The following is a 20,006-nucleotide window of genomic DNA, read 5'->3' as shown; positions in this document are numbered from 1 at the left end:
GAAATAAATACACAAATCCATCCATAGCCGGGTTTTCCACCAAAAGTTCCAGGATTTTTAGTCCCTGGAACTTCTTTTCAAGGAACTAAAAAGTTTCCTTCAGCCCACTGTTGTCTGCGTTTCCATAGCAGTCTAAAGAACAATGAAGATTAGGCAAATTAGTCCGCTGACGTATGAGAAAACAAAACGACATGGGATGAGGGCTGCTGGTGGTCACAGCGGTAAACACACTCTGCAGCCTGTAGTTCAGTGTGCCCGCCTGTTTCATCTAAAGAAGACATTAGGTTTTTATCTCACTGCGATGATATTTACTGCTGCACAGTATTTACTGATGCATGTTGGATGTAATGAATGAAAAGCAGCTCAGGAAAATGAAACTAAGAGTGTCTGTCTCCACAGTAAATCATCGGTAGAGTGTTTGAGGGTTATTTATTTGTGCTTTAGAACGTTAATGCCGTGAAACATCGGAAAATAACTATTATTTCTGTCATTCACAGCCTGTCTACTCTAACATTACCGCTCACCTTTGCGATCTCTCTCTCTTTTTCTCTCCGTTTGTTTTTAACTGCATCGGGAAGCCGACAACAGAGCTTAGCCTCTACTTTCAATGTTCTCAGACAAAGAAACATGTTCTCCCCTCGTCCTAAAATGGTCCTAAATCGATACTAGAGTAGTTCCTTGTTTATGAGTGAGGTAGTATATGTGTTGAAGCCGTTGAAGCAGCGGCACTGTGTGTGCTTTACCAATCAGCGATGGTCATCCCTGCAAACTCCACCCCGAAAGTTGCGGTACTTTCAGAAAGTACTACCCCCCCGACCTGGGCCTTTTTGGGGGGTAAAAAAGCTCCGGAAAATATCCCGGAACGTAATTTAGACCCTGGTACCTGAGGTCAAAACGCAATAACTTCTTCAAAAGGTTCCTGCGATGGAAACGGGGCTCATGTTTGGAGAACTTAAAAGGCGTATTTCACTTTGAGAGATGCTATTGATCCCCTATATCCAGCATTTAAGATAAGCTATTAGCAATGCTAATCTTATTGATTCCACATACCTACAAACTGCATGCAGAGACACTAAAATGGCAAAAAAATGAATTTGTCCCACTCTGGATAAGAAGGGAAAATAGTAAAATAACCATTAAACCAAAGCATCCCTTTACTACTCTGTGAGTTCACATTTGTCATCACTAACAGCAATAACAGATAAGCTCTAAAGCTTAACACAGCGTCTCATAACCATTTCCTACCTCTCCTGGAAGCCTCAAAGCCGTCGAAGAGGTTGATCCTCTGAATGTCGTAGGTGAGCGTGGTGTTGGGCATCAGGGTCTTGTTGCGGTTTATGTTATTTACAGCAAACTTGAACGCCAGCTCATCCATACTCACTAACTCGCTCTCCCTGGTCTCAAAAATACCACCTGCACACAGAGATGGAGGACAAAGACAGAGACACTGTCAGTGCAACGGTCTCTTGGATAACAGAGATTAAATTGATGGATTCGTTGCTCCTCTGTGGGTTGAGAAATTCTGCCTTCTACCTTTGGTTAAATGAAAGCCTTTCACAACCCACCACACAAACGTGACAAAGCAAGACGAAACAAAAACAAAAAACTTATAGAACTTTTCTAAAGAACATAGGGAGATTCACAAGTCAACAAAAAAGAACCAGCTCTGAGAAACCTCTACCCCCTAACTTTTGAACAAGAAGCTCCTCCTACAGACAAACCCATAGCCCATAATCAATCAAGCCAATAAAATAATATTTCTAAGTAAAAAACAACAAATTTTACAATTTCTAAATCATTATTCTAACTGTCCTAACATAGAAATACCAACAATATAGTACTTAAAAAGACTATTTTTTGAAACAATGAAAAACCCCCAATTGTACTCTTCTCAAAATGTTGCAGTCTCCCCCCCTTATATAAATAAAGCCCATTGGAAGCTCTCACTTCCTGTTAGGCAGTTTGGACCCATAACCAGCAGGTAATATGGATGAGAGTTCATGCAACAAACATTTTTTTCAATTGAAGTTACATATGAATGAGTGAATGATGACAGTATGATACATACAATACATAGTTGGAAGACAGACGCTACAAACTGAAAGCGAAAGCGTCAGTAGAGAGTAGCAGGAGTCAGATTTCACTCACACAGGACGAGAGAGAGTTGACCGACAAAATGATGGCGGAGGATTTGGTGTCAAAGCGAAAGAGCATCTATTCAGCAATAATTTGGATTTAAATCCAATGCTATAAGGGAACCATAAGCGTTTATGATCAATCAGCTTGCAGAGGACGGAGCGGTCACAATGCATAGCGAGCGAAAGCTCGACCGGAGGGGCCAGACACACAGCCGTCCAACGTTAAAGATCAAAATAAGCGCTTTGCCTTTGGATTGCGCGTCATCTTTTCTTGTGTTCGGTGTAATTGGTAACAATGGTGTTGTCACAAGTTTTTTTTTAACCGCTGGAAAAATTTCACACAATAGTGAAATCCCTATATGACAGTTGAATGAGTGGGACATAAAAGTGTGATGTTTCAGTAGATAAGGAACACAGGAACAAATAGAAGTTAAATAGAGTAAAACAATGTGTGTTAAAAGGCAGATGGATACCAGAAATAAAGAGCGTTTTTAAACATTTCTGAGAGCTACTGCATGAATGTTTGTAACATGGAAACTGTCTTCATTTGTGGAATTTGGTAATCATGTCCCCAATTATTGGACGTCTGATTCCAATCAACAAGTTATTTTTAAATCAAGGCAGGTTCAAAACAGGGCACACAAAAACAACTTGTACTGATGAATTTGCTCTTATTTGATCAAATACAGGAAATCACCAACAGAGGAACCTCAGTGACCTGTTGAGTTAATTTATTTGATAATATAGGAACCACTTTCTAGTAAAGCACCCTTTTTAAAAGGTTTATAAGTAGTAACTAATGCCTTTATTAATGGTTATGAATTTATGCTTTATAGATTTTATTATCCGTTATAAGTCATTAATAGGAAGGAACACATTTTGGTTTCCCAGGTTGTAAAAAATCCCATTGCATAGTGTATATCCTTTGTATTTAATGTGGTTATATATAGTGGCAGTCCATTAATAAACGCTGATGGATTTCTGACTTTTTTTAAGACATCACGTCTGTAGTTCAAAATGTTAATAAGTCATTGAAAAGGTTTTTAATCATCAAGTTTGCAGTTGTAAATGTTGATAATATGATATTAAAAGTCTTTCCAGAGGACCAGTGGTCAAACTAACCATTCAAAGGGATTTTTCACAAGCTGGCGAACCAAAAGTTATCAAAGAAAGTGTTGTTGAACATTAAAAAAGACAGTTACAGCTTATAAACCCTTTATAAAGGGTGCGCTGTTAGAAAGTAGTAGTTGAAACATAGTTTTCATCCAATTCGCAGAAGCCAGACATGGAAAGGATACACAAAAACAGATGTATAAGTCTACAGTAAGCCAGACAAGGTGTGCAAAATTCACATTTTTTACAAGGCAGCATACAGTCTGCACAATCTACAATTACACCAAATGCAGTCTGATTTAATGGAGGGTCATTTCAAATAGTAATTTTTATGCAAACCTAATCTCCCAGCCATAAACAAATCCAAAAATACGTTATGTCCACAATAAAAGATAATATTTGTAGTTTGAATGCCTCCAGCTTCAATATTCTACGAGCAGAGAATTAAATTGGAATTCCCACAGAAGCATGCAAGTGAAGATGAATATTAAGTGCTCAAAGATGAACAATCATAATTTTTTCTGCGAGGCATAAGGAATGTTCTTAACACTTTGCTTCTCAAGTGGGTTAGAAAGTCCTGCTCTTCCACTGTTGTGACTTTTAGTATCCGGGGGACCCAAGGCCACACATAACTCGCTGCATGGACCAGCTGTCAGCGGGCTTTAAAGAAACAATACTGCTCAGACAGACTTCTGAAATTGCCCCGAAACTCCTCATCAACATCCTGTCATCCGGGTGCAGAAGAAGTGAAGTGTGGACTCAAAGGCAAGATGAAATGGAAGTAGCTTAATTGCTGCTGCAGTGTGAAAGAGCAGGAAATAAAAAGGCTTTAAGAGCTTCTCGTGGAAGTTCAAAATGGGCTTTTGAAAGACGAGTCATGTCACATCAGTCAAGACAGGGACCAGAAAGAAAAAAATCATTGGACAAGTAATTGTCAGTCTTGTAGTTACATCTTTCAGGGTAGTTTTCCTGAAACAGCAAATTTTTGCTTCCTTGCTGATTCTGCCGATGTTTGCTCTTACTGAATCAAAAACCATTTGGTCTATTTGTTGTACTATTTGTTTAGTTCAAACAATGCTTCCTGTCTTTCCTCTGCTGCTGATGCGTTATAGTGAGCAAAAGATAATGACTTCACCAGCTTGTACTTTCATAAAACTACAGTTTTACTCTCTGAAATGTGTCAGAACAGAGACAACAGTATACAGAAGAAGAGTAAAAGCTTGTTGTGATTGTTTGGTTTGCTCAGACACACTAAAGCAGTTGACAGTACCATTAAATTAATTTACTTGAGTTCTGGTTCTAGCGGCTCATAATAACATAGCTCACAATATAGTGCATTGTAGTGTTGTGTAATGGTTGTTGTGCATGTATGAGGCATTTCCATATTCCTTGAGGATGTTGCTCAGTTCAAGCCAAGCACAGATTGAGCTTTTTGGATAACTGTCAGTGGGTGTTAGACTTCTGCACATCCAAACAATTATAGTACACCACAGCTGAGATGTAGGGCTGGTATCTTATTTTTTTGGACAATAATGCTGATATGATGCCTGACTTTTGGCATCAATACAAAAACAATACCTTACTTTGAGGAACTGTAAAACATTTAGTTTGTTATTTAAAGGGGACCTATTATGTTTTTGCTCTTTATGCTTTTTCCCTTTCCTTTAGTGTGTTAGTATTTTTAATAATGCTTCGAAGCTTTGAAGCTTTGACCATTGCCATGGTAATCGACCTCCATATCAGTATTCAAATGCTTCGTTTTTTGTTCATACAAGTATGTAATAATAAAGTACATATCTCAATATAGACCATGAAATAAGGAATAATCCCACATTATTTATATTCAGCATTAATTATTATTAGTTATTCTCAGACGGATATTGCGGTTTGTTGTGTGTAGAGGTACGTGTATGCACAGTAGAGCAGCAGCGACACTGAAACGGGGGAGATGGAGACAGACAGGCAGAAGAACATGTCAGCCTCCCGGGCCGTGAATCTTCGAATATCTTCGAATATTACTCATGGAAGCTTCAAAGCCCAAAAGAATGGCATCCGGGACAGCGCTAGTAAAAAAATATGCGAAGTTACAAAGCCAGAAGTCCACACCAAAGGGAGTTACTCCCCTTCACAGAAACACTGCTCCTGAAATGCCTGAAACACCTCGCTTGAAGTCCTGCCTTTTCTTCCGTAACGTAGTGATGTCACCAAGTAACATATTTGCATAATACTTGTCAAGCGGCTAGTTTGTCCCGCCCTCAAACTAAGCTAGTTAAAGCGGAGCTGGAGGGGAGTCCGAAGAGTTTGGTTCGGTTGACTAATTATAACAGTGATATGGTATAATTGTTGCCTTTTCCTGGTTTTAAAGGCTGCAATACACTGAAGTGATGTAATTGATGTATTTTTCTGAACTTACCAGACTGTTCTAGCTGTTCTATTATTTGTCTTTTACACTTGGTCATTATATCCACATTACTGATGATTATTTATCAAAAATCTCATTGTGTAAATATTTTTTTTTGCAGCAAAGCCGGTATGTGAAAAATAGAGTGTTTTTTTTCACATTAAAGCATGTAAACATGTTCTAGTACAACCTGGACATAAGCGTAATAGGTCCTCTTTAACACAGGAAGACTAAGGTCTCAATAATTACATGAAGATATTCTTCAACCATATCGGCTTTTGGTTTTCGGAACCCAACAAAGTATTGATGTTTGATACTCAGCCCAAATGAAAAGTGCAACACAGAACAGTCAACAGATCCAGTGCAAAGACTGCAATTTATTCAGTGGATCTGCACTGGTTTTATGAACCCAGCCTCTGCAGTGACACTGTGAAGTACTTTAGGGTTTGAATTGTAACTGGTCCTCTGAAGAACATTCCAGTTTCTCATTTCCACAAACAGGCAGCAATAAAGGTCCAGGGGAGAGGCATCCTGAATCATTGGGCAGTCACAACAGGTGGACAATTAATTCAACAACCACTGATACAGGCACTCAAAAGATGTCACAAATAAGTCCTTGTAAATGCAAAGGCAGACAATTAGCAATTATAACCAAGAACCATTAGGCCCATTAGCATAAAAATGTAATTTCTTCTGTAATTATTGTGATTACCAAGTAAGTACATAGCTGCAACTGGAAGAAAAAGGTTCCATAAAAGTGTGAAAATGTGGTACAGTACGACGGATGGATGAGAGATTTATCTGCCTGCTGCGGTGGGAGGAAAACATAAAACAAAAAACTGAAGAACAAATCTGAGCTTTGTGCCAACCTGTCACGCAGACCTGATCAATCTCTTCAACAACTCACCGGGGAGATAAAGATGTTTGTTTCTGTCTATGTGTGTGTGTGTGTGTGTATGTGTGTGTGTGTGTGGAGAATCTCACCCCATCCATCTGTCACTTCACCATTTAATTACAAATAATTATGTTTTACATTAGTTATGCGTCATCCCTTCTTTCGGAGCAGCTTGAACTCTACTGAGGGTTGTGACTGCTGCCGTCAAAAAAATGCCATTTAAAAAAAAAAGAAAAAAACAAGGTGTTTTTTTTTTTTCAAAACAAATTAATTAATGTACCTCGGAGCACTAAAAGCATTCAGTCAGCTCCCAAAATAATGAGGAATAATTCGCCTCAGGAACACGCATCCATCTGGCTTATCAGACAGCATAAATGGGCGCTAAAAGTTTCAGAGGACCCACAGGACTCAGTAAATGCCTTTTAACATGCGTTTGGGGTTTGCAGGTAGATTTTGTCAGCATAAAATATAAGCACACTCAGGATGCACTATGGCTGCTAAAACACAGGACGGCTCGTTATGGCCAAATTGAGGATGACTGAAATAAACATAAAATCTTTTTCTTTTTTTTTCCATTAGCCTCAGTGGTGATTAATGTTTGTGTAAGATTTGTGTTATTTAACAACAATTTATGACATTTATTTTTCATTAGAAGGTTCAAAAGAGATGGAGAAGAAAAAAACATGTGCGCAGTCAAGAGATGAACCCAGGGTGTCACAGATTTGTGTTTTGTTAACCACCAGAAAATTCTCTATTTGTCATCTTTTAATTGCTTTTTGACTGGCAGATAACAACTTGTGCTAACCTGCTATCTGCATAGAGATTACTCTGACATTTTAAAATCCTTCCGCAATCTGGATACAAGACGTTGTTGTCTCACATTGCTTTTTCATCATTAAAACTATCAGACTGCCACAGTTCTAAAAAATGCTAGATTTACACATTACTGATTGAAAATGGATTTTTTTATTTTTTTTTATTTAAACTTTATTTATCCAGGAGTCTCACTGAAATTAGAATTTTTTTTTTACAAGAGAGCAATGGGGTGTTTCTAACAAGAAACACGCAGACATTAAAAACATATAAAACAGAACATACAGTATTCACTACAAAAGTGGATGATTAAGAGCCATTTAGGTACATTATTACACGGCTGTGTCAAAATACTCGATTCTGATTGGTCAATCACAGCGTTCTGCGGTCTGTAATTTCTCTATAACAAACCGTTGCTATGTATAACAGACCGTTGCTATGGGCGCAGCTCTGATGTCGGACTTTGGCGGACCGTTTTTTGTCTCAAAATATTGATTTCTTAAGAAGCCGTGTAATAAGCAGGATAATGTACAGCTAGCGGGTCATTGTTGTGAAAGAATCCCTCCGCTTTGCGTCCGGGTGCAGCATCGCCCTGTCGGGGATTCTTTCACAACAATGACCGGCTCGCTGTACATTAGTCCCTTACTTAGCATGCAGGCTTTATATCCCCAATTATTCTATGTTCCACTGATTTTCACACTTTAAACAAAAAAGAGAAGTTTTATGGGAAAAAATAAGGAAATAATCAAGACAATCAAGTCAATCACTCACAAACTCCGATCAAACGGTCAAGCTAGGCAGCGCTGATCAAATATGAATCAATATTCTGTTACTGTAATGCCTATTTCTTACCTCAAATGTTTTCAGAAACATCTTGTAGTGTACTGTTTAGCTGTAAAATTAGAAAGTTTATGACCCGGCAGCCATACTGAGAACAGTTGAAGAAATACCAAGCACCGCCCACCAGTCGGAGCACAGCCAATAGGAACGCTCTCTCTCCGAAATGACCTGTGATTGGCCAAAGTCTCCCGTCACGTGCTAGATTTCTTAAAGCCTGAAAACAGAGCCATGAGGATATGCTGAAGTCTTTGAATTACAATATGCTGAAAGATTATAAAGGAATTTTTGCCCAATGTTGCCAAAAAATTGTGATAAGATATATTGTGATTTATTGCGATTTATTCTTTTTTTTAATTGCAAATTATGCAGTTTTTCAACATCTGTTTTATCTAATAACACACAATTTTCTCTTTCCAACACTGTCATAACAACAAATGTTACTACTATGTACTTTGAACAATGCAACTTTTACAAAACAATTATGCAGTCCCTTCATCTCACTTCAATCAAAATTTTAGCAAAAGGGGATTGTCAAGCAGACAGATTGACCTACACTGTCATAAAAATATAAATGTTGCATCATGCACCTGACAAACTGAACTGTCTGTATTAGAGTCTATATACTGTATTTGCAATATTAATAGTTTATTTAATAAAAGATTGATACTTGACGTCCGTGCATCAATACAATATATTATGAGTGCTACAGGAATGAGTCTTTAAACCCGGAAATGAGTTAACATTTTAGCACTTCCGGTTCCCTCGTCTGGAAGTCAATGGGTTTTTTGGATGGGTTGTTAGTTAGACGCCTGAAATAAGGTCTGTGGTTAAAACAATCTGAAGAGATTTTACAGTTTTGTTCTACATTACAAAATACGTCTGTTAATATCCCGCTCGTGAATTTTGAAGCTTTTACGTGTCTTAAAAAAGTGGCTAAATGAGACTACTAAACTTCATCTCGTCATTGTGTACTCACGTTCATGCGACCGTGGTGTAGTTTAGAGTTAGATGTAGTTTATAGCCTAACTAAAGTTAGCTTTTTACTTCTGGCGAGTGCATTTATGCTTCAAAAGTGGTGTTCTTTTGTGAAGATTATCTTGCTAAACAAAACGTGAAAGTATCCTAAAGGTTTGTTTGCCATAGAGCTTATTTTCTGCAATAATCCAAAATTCAATGGAAAAATCCCATTGTTTTTTTATGGAGGGAACCAGGGCGATGCTAACTTCCTGGCTGGCCTACAAAGATACGTCATCACTGCAGCACTCTATTGCCACGCAAAATATCTTTGATACTATGCTGTATAAATATTCCCCCCCAAAACCCTATTTCTTCTCCATCTATTTGACCTCAAAATGGTGATCACCAAAAAGCATCCTGTAGTTGAGTCATCTTTTATTCAGCACTACATTTCAGTGGAGGGCGGTTACACATCAAACTGCCTCTCAGTGCCTGAGACAGAAGAAATGTGGATCTTTCTAACAGCTCTGGAAGATCACTGAGCTGGACAGGAGAGTTCTCCTTTTTGCTGACAGTGACATAAAACTACTACCATCTGCGTCTCTCTCTGGAAACAGGGACTGTCGTGCACTTTAGCTATACAGGCAGGAGGAAATGTATCTGGGAGGGTAGGAAAAAAAAGGGGTCTCAGGTGTCAAGCTGAATGATGGACAGTTCACTACTGCACCCTGGCTGAGAAAACACAGGGGAAACGTTCTGTTCCCGACAACAAATCAAGGGGGGCTGCAGAAATGGGCAAACAAGGCCAAAATGCAATCAGGGGTGTCACATCAGAGGCAAAAAAAAGAAAAAGAAAGGCAGAGAGAAATTGAAAATGACTGCAAGGGCACCAAAAAAAAAGACTAGGAGTAGTATATGAAAGTCAACATGCCCTACATCACTACTACTACTACTAAGTGAGAGTGATGTTCAAGAATCATTTTATACAAAGTCTAGAAAATATGATGTTTTTGTTCTGGAGATACATAGAGAAATACAATAAGATAATTAGCCTCAAGTGTAGCATTTTGACAGAATTATACCAGCTTTCTATTTAAGAATTTGACCCTTTACAGCAAAAAATATTTATTAGCACTTTATACCACGAAAGCAGCATATGATGCTAATTTTGTGGCTACAACTTGCTCCACTCAAGCAAGCTCAAGACCCGAGCCAACTTCCTGTATCTGTAACGACAGCTCAGACTGTCTTAAGGTGGACCAGCTTTTCCCCTTAAAGTGACAACTTTTTCTGAGCTTTTTTAATTAATTATTAAAGGTCCCATATCATGCTCATTTTCAGGTTCATACTTGTATTTTGTGTTTCTACTAGAACATGTTTACATGCTGTAATGTTAAAAAAAAAACTTTATTTTCCTCATACCGTCAGCCTGAATATGCCTGTATTTACCCTCTGTCTGAAACGCTCCGTTTTAGCGCATTTTCACGGAATTGCAACAGAATTGCGTTGCTAGGCAACAGCTTGGGTCCATGTGTACTTCCTGTCAGCTGATGACATTCACATACACTGCAACCAGGAATAAACTGGGACACATTTAGAATGTTTACGTTTAAAATTGTGTCAAGGGTCTAAATATTGTATATTCGTGACATCACGAATGGGCAGAAATCCTGACAGCTTGTTTCAAATGCAGAGTTTCTAAATACGGGCTGTGTGTATTTCCCTGTGGATTGAGTGTTTCGATACTTTCACATTATTTATATAGGACTTAAGCCTGCTTTATAATAAAAAAACATGAAAATCTCACTTTTTTATAATATGGGACCTTTAACATTTCTTTTAGCCGTTTTAATCGATAGCGTTAATCGGTTAAAATGCTTAATGTCGGTTAAACGGTTAAATTATTAACATCCCTAATATGATGCAGTTGCTGGCAAAAGAAACGCAGCTTCCTTTCAGGTTGAGTCTCTCTCAGGTTCCAAAATCATTTGTTTTGTGCCACTAAATCAGACAAAGAAAAGGAGGCATATACGTGACTCGCTCACCATCCTGAACTCAATCTGCGCGTCACAAGAAAAGCCTCAGGATCAATACGTACAAATGGATACCAGTGATATCAATGCAATCCCTTGACAAACTACAGCTCCCTCTCCTTTCTCACAAGCGAAAGTCCTGGGTTTCTGCCAGCATGATGAACGATCGCACTACTGAGGCAGCCAACTCCACAGTATATCTGTGTGTATATCTTCGACAGAAGTGAGGCCAACTTTCCAAAACCTCTGGCAATTTTGGCTGAGAGGAGAGATTCATTCGTTTTCCTAATGGCCAGTTGTTGGAGAGAAAGGAACTAATGAATAAAATTAAGCAGGCACCCTTTTTACAAATGCAGGTTACAGCTCCAATTTTACTTCGATTTAACAGAAAGCGACACCTGGAGCCAAACTTCTGCGATTTCTCTCACTCTCTAATACGCACACATGCATGAATGCACATGCACGCACACACTGATAGTGTCTATGGGTTTAAGTCTTTTAGAGCTGTGTGAATTTCGGGACTTGTGTTGAGCTGAACCATCAAAGCTGAACTTATTGGTCTTGAATGGTCCTGAATATTAATGTGTGACCCAAAGCTAAACTCCAGATCAGAAACCCTCTGCGTGTGCAACTGTGGACCAGATAAAACGAACAAATGCTGCCAATACTAAAGATAGATCCAACACATTAGCGAGCGTGCATCAACACGTTATCATGATATACAGCCTATAATAGAATCCTTATATTATGGGTATAAAAAAAAATTGTCATGCAAGTGCAAGTTTCCAAAAAGACAAGATTTTTCGCCTATTACAGATAATATCAATATTGATATATTCAATATGTCTACTGATAATTGACGAGAAATTGGAATACATAATGCCAAGCTACATTTGAATTCAGAAGCTGTGTCACAATGGAATAGTTTATTCACCAAAGAGCATTCATAAGTTTATTTTTTAACTTTAAAACGTCTCACTCATACATATCTGGGTCACATTTTGGATGATCCTTGTCAACATTGTTTGCTTATTCTGCTCATGTTATGCAATTACTCGAAAGAACGAATTAAAAAAAACATTATCAGATGGTCCCTTGTGTGCAAGTTATTCTTAATGGCTTGTTTAATGTATCAACATATTCTGATACAACGGTTCGTATAATATCTTAATTCCAAATTTTTAACATTTTTAAACATTTTAAACTTTTTAAACTTCGTCTTCACAGGAAACTACTTAGGTTAAGGCAACAAAACTACTTTGTTAGTTTTAGGCAACAAAACGACTTCGTTAGTTTTAGGCAACAAAACGACTTAGTTTAGGTTTAGGAAAAAATTGACTTGGTTAAGTTTAGGAAAAGATTGATTTGATTAAGTTTAGAAAAAGATAGACTTGATTAAGTTTAGGAAAAGTTCGACTTGGTGAGGTTTAGGCAACAAAACGACTTGGATAAGTTTAGGAAAAGATCGACCAGGTTAAGTTTAGGAAAAGATCAACTTGGTTAAGTTTAGGAAAAGATTGACTTGGTTAAGTTCAGGAAAAGATCAACTTGGTTAAGTTTAGGAAAAGATCGACTTGGTTAAGTTTAGGAAAAGATCGACTTAGGTTTAGGCAACAAAACTACTTAGTTAGGTTTAGGAAAAGATTGACTTGGTTAGGTATAGGAAAAAAATCCACTTGGTTAAGTTTAGGAAAAGATTGTGGTTTGGGTTAAAATAACTCAGTAAGTGGAGTAACTTAAGTATGTAAGTTACGTGACAGATAAATCAACGTTGACTTCTGGTTTCACACGTGGTACGAAGAGCGGTTTCCTGGGTTAAAGTCCAGTGTTTTTGGACCCACCTATCCATCCCGACCTCCTCCCCACACTGCATTTCTTGCTCTTTACACTTCCAATTATGTGGATTACACACAAATTGACTTTGTGGGACATATACTAATTGCACTGCATTACTTTTCGTAGGTATAGCTACGAACAGTGTATGAGAACAACCTGAATATATTAACACAACAGTAACAGCAGCTTTTCAAATCATGTGTCATGTGCTTATGTTAAAAAATCTGTCGGGTTGACAGGTTGTGAGACATTTGGCTGGTGTAATATCCTCTGTAATCCAATGTGACCTTTTGTCCTTTTAGCAAGCTCTTTAAAGTCCCCCTTCACTCAAAAATGGGTTTTAGTTATTCTTGCTTCATTTGAATGTCTGGGCTTCACTGTGCAGAATGATGTACACGATATACAGAGATTGATACTATAGAGGACTGGTTTCACATTCATCTGCAGAAGGGGGAAAGTTTCTCTGTGCTCTTCTTAAATCTGAATTTAACGTGTAAATATGAGCAGGATTTGTAACATTTCAACAGTTTGGAAGGCGATGATGGTCCGAATACGCAACTTACGCTTTCCTCGGCCGAAGAAATTATTAGTCGACTAACACTCGTATGATTTTCTCGACCAATCGATTAGTTGATTTAATCGACAGATCTGTACAGATCTGTATAGATTTGCTTTATGAACTATATCTCAATATATTCTGTATACAGTGTTGCTGTATGGTATCCAATCCAGGACCATGTGAACCTCCTCTTTACCTCTCCAAGTTAGGAACAGGTGGCAGTGACACCAATTTTCAATTTATCCAGTCTATTACGTCCACATATTACAGTTCGACTCAAAGCCTGAAAAAGAGACGCTTGGATAATGAACACAGCGCTCAACCGCCTCCTCCAGTCTAATTAGGTCTAGGTGAAGTTCTCTCAACTCCACTACACGGCCTACGACAGCAGGACTGAGGATGATTACATCGCCCTCGTGGGCTGCATTACATCCATCTCAGTGATGGATAGGGTTCAGCTGTTTGTGAAGATCAGCTGCAGGGGGAACATATTTTGAATGAAAATGCCCCAACAGGAGTGTCTGATGGCCAGAGGGAGTACACAGGGAGGAATCAATAATCTATTACTTTCAGCTTGTTTGTGTGCCTGTGTATGAGTGTGTGTAGCAATAATAAGCACATCTTCTATAATGTAGCTTGAAATTTAAATGATTTAAGAGATACTTTCAGAGATATTGCATGAGCTTCAAACAAACCCTCTGATGGCAAAGTATGCTGAAAGAAAGTTCAGTCAGAATTAAAGTCACCATAAAGAAACACTTTTCAATGGCATTTTTTGAAGACATTTTGGACAAAATTATGATCAGACTTCAAGATTATGAATTAATAAAAGGTGAGTGTATAATTTATCAGCTCAGAGGGATCCTCCACACATTAATTTCTAACTATTGTTTCCGACCTTTTGCTTGCTTTCTGCATAATTGAATTTGTGGACTCAATAAAGGGCTGCAAGGTGTTAACATTTATCTCCAATTAACCAGCTGGGAGTGAAGCTGTCAAAATGTATTTTGTCCTTTGATGCAGGTAACCTTTTCCTCTGTACTGACAGCAGATAAAAATCCCATAATAATCACTTTCATGGAATACAAGGCACAAAATACCACTGAAGTGATACTAAAAAAGAAAATCTAAAAAGAAATCTATAATAACTTTAAGGTCACAAAAACTGTATTTGACACAGACAGATGTGGAACAGGATGTATAGTGACAGATACGTTCATATGTCAAACAGAAAATGGGACAACTCATATGGCTACAGTATACTCTTGGTCCAACAACACGGTGCGTAAAACAGCTGTTGCTCTTACCGATCCGGAGGACTTGTGTTGAGCTCAGGCAGAGCTGCGCCGCGAAGATAAGACAGAAGAAAAGTCTTTTTCCTTCCTCCATAGTGCTCCAGGCGACCTCACCGCGGGTGTTGACACCATGACAGAAAGAAAGCGCCTCTATCCGAGCGCCGGAACACCTGACGTGCCATGCCAGCGCGCAACCCAAGTTTTATTCCCAATCCGATCCTTCCCACTCTGCATCACTCCGTCGCACCAAAAGAAACCATGAATGATGACCATTCAGTCACGTGGATCCAACTTTCAAATATAATATCAATCCAAGAATCATCTTTCTGAACAAAAAACTGGAGGAGAATAAATAAACAGGAGCCCAGAGTACGTCCACACGTCCACTTTTACTCACTAGTCTTAGTGCGCCTCCGAGGAGGCAGGAGCGGAGGGAGTGAGAGCGCACGGATCAACGGCAAGCAAGCCGACATGTAGGTGATTTCCGGTACGACTTTTCAAAATAAAAGATCAAGTAGGAGAGTATGAAGTTGGTCGTCACAATTTTTTACATTCATTTTAATCCCTCAAAACTGTATCCTTAATAGATTCCCTTTCAATGTGGTCAATGAAAGCCTAAAGGGTCAGTTGGGAATGGAGTGACCTGACTCTCCACCTTTTATGTGGATGTCCAATCAGTGTTGATGACGGTCAGTTTAGTCCATGACTTAGTTAAGTTTAGGAAAAGATTGACTCGGTTAAGTTAATGAAAAGATCGACTTGGTTAGGTTTAGGCAACAAAACTACATAGTAATGTTTAGGAAAAGATTGACTTGGTTAAGTTTAGGAAAAGATCGACTTGGTTAGGTTTAGGAAAAGATCGACTCGGTTAAGTTTAGGAAAAGATCAACTTGGTTAGATTTAGGCAACAAAACTACTTTGGTAGGTTTAGGAAAAGATTGACTTGGTTAAGTTTAGGAAAAGATAGACTTGATTAAGTTTAGGAAAAGATCGACTTGGTGAGGTTTAGGAAACAAAACTACTTCGGTAGATTTAGGAAAAGATCGCCTTGGTTAGGTTTAGGAAAAGATCAACCTGGTTACTCACTAGTCAGTGCGCCTCCGAGGAGGCAGGAGCGGAGGGAGTGAGAGCGCACGGATCAACGGCTAGCAAGCCCAATTGTAGTTGATTTCCGGTACGACTTTTCAAAATTAAAAAAAATTAAAAATCAAGTAGGATGAGTATGGAGTTGGTCATCAAACTTTTTTACATTCATTTTAATCCCTCAAAACTGTATCCTTAAAAGATTCCCTTTCAATGTGGTTAATGAAAGCCTAAAGTGTCAGTTAGGAATGGAGTGACTTTACTCTCCACCTTTTATGTGGATGTCCAATCAGTGTTGATGATGGTAAATTTAGTCCACTGAAGTGGCCTCCAGTACTCCTCAGTCCCAGTGAGAAGGGAAACTCATGCATAGTAACACACACGCTCTCTCTCTCTCTGGGTTGTCGTCGGCAACAGCATCCAACAAAAAGGTTCAGGTTCTAGAGGGTGCCCGGGGGCAATATCCTCTCAAGGGCAGCAGCTGCAGCCTCGAGCGGCTTCTCTCCGGCTGAATATCCGAGTCAGCCCAAAACACTGTAAAATGTCATCCTCCATAACATCCTCTACACTCATATTTTGGGAGGTCAATTTCTTTGTTAGAAAGTAACAAGCGAGGAGAACAAGGACGTTCCACAGCTACCCAAGCTGAAGTACCACTCTGTAGTTTTTCCTTGCCCCAACCAAGGCCTATATAAAGGAGGCTGGGTCACGCGTCATATCTGTGGGGTTATATCACATGCACAGTAAAATCTGGCCTGCACTCGCCGAAATTGAGCCAATCGCAACGCACGACCGCATCTTCAGTTACACTGCGGATGTGTCATACCCCATACCTCAAGACCCATGTCCGCCCGTGACCCAGCCTCCTTTCCATAGGCCTTGGCCCCATCAACGTCTTCTTTTTCTTCTTCGCTGGAGTTTTATGGCAGTTGGTAAACAACTTTATGATGCATTACCGTCACTAACTGGTCTGGAGTGTGGATCAGGATTCAAAGTTCAAGGTTCTTTGTCATTTGTCAATTCCAGCAAAGCAATCATTGGCAATGAAAGTCTTTGGTCTCAGGTTACTTCAACAATGCTCATAAAATATGTATGTATAAAAGGGGAAATCACTTGACTGAATTTGGTAGAGAAAGAATATGACTTTATTTGACTTTATTGACTTTATCTAATAAAGTCATATTCTCTCTATCAAATTCATTCTCCTGAGATATTGGAACAAAAATAAATAACACTTTTCCTCCAGAACTTCTTTGTGAGAGATCACGTATAGATAGCTCATCTTTAAGATTCACCACCAGTTCTCTTCTCTCAACATCATATTTCAGACACTAGAGCATAACGTGTTCTAAAGTTTCATCCTGACTAGAAAATTCACACCTTCCTATATTATGTATTATATGTTTAACTAAATATGCACAAAACGTAACCTAAATATGATTGTTTTTCTCTTTCCAGGTTCTCCTCGTGCTTCTAATCATACCTACTTTTCTTTGAATTCTCTATAACCACCTTCCTGTTCTTCCCACTGCTTTTGCCACCTTTTCCCAAAGATGTCAAATTATACGTCACTTGACGTTTATTTTTATCCTTAGGCTATAATACTCATCTCCTCCTTATGTGAGTCACTCACTATCAGTCACATGTGACAACCAACCCAGAAGAAAATGTGACAAGCATCCCCAACTGGGAGTGACGTGCTGTAGCCTAGCTATCTAGACTATATTCACATTTTGACATGAAAAACACTAAAAGTCCTCTCACATAGGTGTGTGTCTTACTAAGTGTCTTATGTTACATGTCCACAGGGGCATTTTTTATATCGCGAGGGATCGCCCATGGATGTATTGGGATTGCCTCACTTCCCAGGATTGGACGCTTGATGGGCCACCACGAGACACAAGCCACGAGGTACTTGATTGGACGAATGCTTACCCTCGTTGGCTGCAAAACGGAACCAACATGGCGGCTCGTTTGGAAACTTTCTTCTCTTACAGTATATGATAAAAATAGTTCACTGAAATGTGTTTCACGTCATGGCATTAAATCAAGTGTTTTGGTTATTCTACAGTCCAAAGAAGTGAGCGATATAGGCTCATATGGCATACTTGGTTTAGGCTACAGCTGTCCATCATGCATATTCAAACACACTATTTTATTCCACCTAGAATAGAGATTTGAGTCGTTTTCTAGCAAGAATGGTGGCCATCTATTTGGAAATACCTTAAAACAAGTCATGTTTTTGTTCATTATTTCCCCAAAATAATGGGTATCTGTTTTTTCAAACTTGACAGACCAGCTTTTACACTGAATGCATCTGTGGTCTAATTCTGCTTATCTCTGGATAGTTTGGCTCCTTTCGGTTTGGATTAAGGAGCAGATGGATTGGCAGCGGTTCTCTCCACCGGTCCTGATGAGAGGAGAATAATCTTCAGGTTACAGGGCAGATGCCAGATTATCTCTCACTGCAGACGAGCAAGGTCTTTATCTGACTGGGTCACTGGATGCCTCCCCATCCTCAAATAACAACTACAGGACATGGGTAGCATAAAATATAGTGATGTGTGTGGTAAGGCAACATCTATTTACTGATGGATTTTGTTAACTCGGGACTGTTTTGTGATATTGTGACATTTGGAAAAGGTGCCAGACATCTCACAGTCTTACTCTCCTCAAGCAAAATCCGCATTACGTCACAAGTGACATTTTGTTTATCACAATGTTTGCGAACTCTCTCAAAGCTGGGAGCCAAAGTGATCAGAAAAAAAAAAACCTGCCAATTTCAACCTGGACCTCTGACAAACAGCCTATAGACAAACTTAATTAACTCACAAAATGACCATCCAGTCTCTCCAGAAGGAGTCCTTGGGCAAAAGCCCTAACACCAAACTCGCCTGGTATGAATACTGAGCAGAATTGTCTCTCTGTGGAAGCGTCTGGTTAATACCATGCATGTAAATGTCTGCTAGAGCTGCACAAATAAGACTACTTCATACTGAATTAAAGAATAAATTAAACAGTTTAAAACAGAGAAATTAGATTTCTTGTTCTGGTTAGGTGAATTGCATTTCAAAGACATTTTGTCTCACTTTACTGTAGTTTATTTGTGTTTTATTTAGGACTGCAACCAACGATTAATTTCATTTTCAATTCATTCTTTGATTATTTTCTTGACTAATCGATTAGTTGTTTGGTCTATAAAATTTTGAAAAATGTCAATCAGTGTTTCAAAAAGCCCAACATGACGTCCTCAAATGTCTTGTTTTGTCCATAATTCAAAGATATCCAGTTTACTGTCATAGAGGAGTAAAGAAACCAGAAAATATTCACATTTAAGAAGCTGGAATCAGCGAATTTTGACTTTATTTTATTTAAAAATTACCCGAACCGATTAATTTAAATTATCAAAATGGTTGGCAATTAATTAAATAGTTGACTACTAATCAAACAATCCATTAATTTTTGCAGCTCTAGTCTAATTTACTTTGAAATTTCTATGTGATATCTTTTACTTTATACCATGCCATAGTTTTACCAATCAACCTCCACTTCCTTTTAAAGTTTTAAACTTTCAGAATATTTCTTCAGTTATCCATCAAATCTGATTTGATCCTTTTATTTCATCCTTTGCAATACCTTAAACTCAACACAATACAATTTAAGGCTCCAACTGAATCTGTAAATTCATCTGGCATCAATCATTTTGTATTTGATCAACTGAATGTGACCTTCCACTAACCTCCGTGAGGCGGTTATGATGTTAATAAAACGGTCTCCCTTTGAAAGGGGGAAAATTGGGTTTGCTCTGTATCAGTGGTCTGTCAGAGGTTCAAGAAAGTGGAATATAATTACACTTCACATCAGACAACTAAACACCTATAGATCTTTCCAATTAAAACAGTAGATGATTAATACATACACTTGCCAGCACTAAACCCTTTCTTTGCTCCATCTATCTATAAGTTCTGCTTGTCTGCAATGTCATTTCATGTATAAATGTCACTACTGTTTCTACTACTTTTAGGAAGCTTTCTGTAACACAT

General features: G+C 38.6%; 1 protein-coding gene across 5 annotated transcripts in view; it reads right to left on the bottom strand.

The window, feature by feature from the left end:
• Positions 1-15,330, bottom strand: part of grik1a (glutamate receptor, ionotropic, kainate 1a) — a 43,081-nt gene extending 27,751 nt beyond the window's left edge. For all 5 annotated transcript variants that reach the window (XM_037749648.1, XM_037749652.1, XM_037749650.1 and 2 more), the window contains exons 1-2: positions 14,893-15,330; positions 1,246-1,413 (exon numbers count right to left, since the gene is read on the bottom strand). In XM_037749648.1, the coding sequence (XP_037605576.1) occupies positions 1,246-1,413; positions 14,893-14,974 (250 nt within the window). In that variant the 5' untranslated portion in view covers positions 14,975-15,330. The remainder of the gene's footprint in view (positions 1-1,245; positions 1,414-14,892) is intronic.
• Between the last annotated feature and the right edge of the window lie 4,676 nt (positions 15,331-20,006).

The sequence above is a fragment of the Sebastes umbrosus genome, chromosome 17 (assembly GCF_015220745.1).
Source record: "Sebastes umbrosus isolate fSebUmb1 chromosome 17, fSebUmb1.pri, whole genome shotgun sequence".
NCBI lineage: Eukaryota > Metazoa > Chordata > Actinopteri > Perciformes > Sebastidae > Sebastes > Sebastes umbrosus.
Note: the sequence above shows the minus strand (reverse complement) of the source record. Positions and strands in the feature narration are given on the sequence as shown.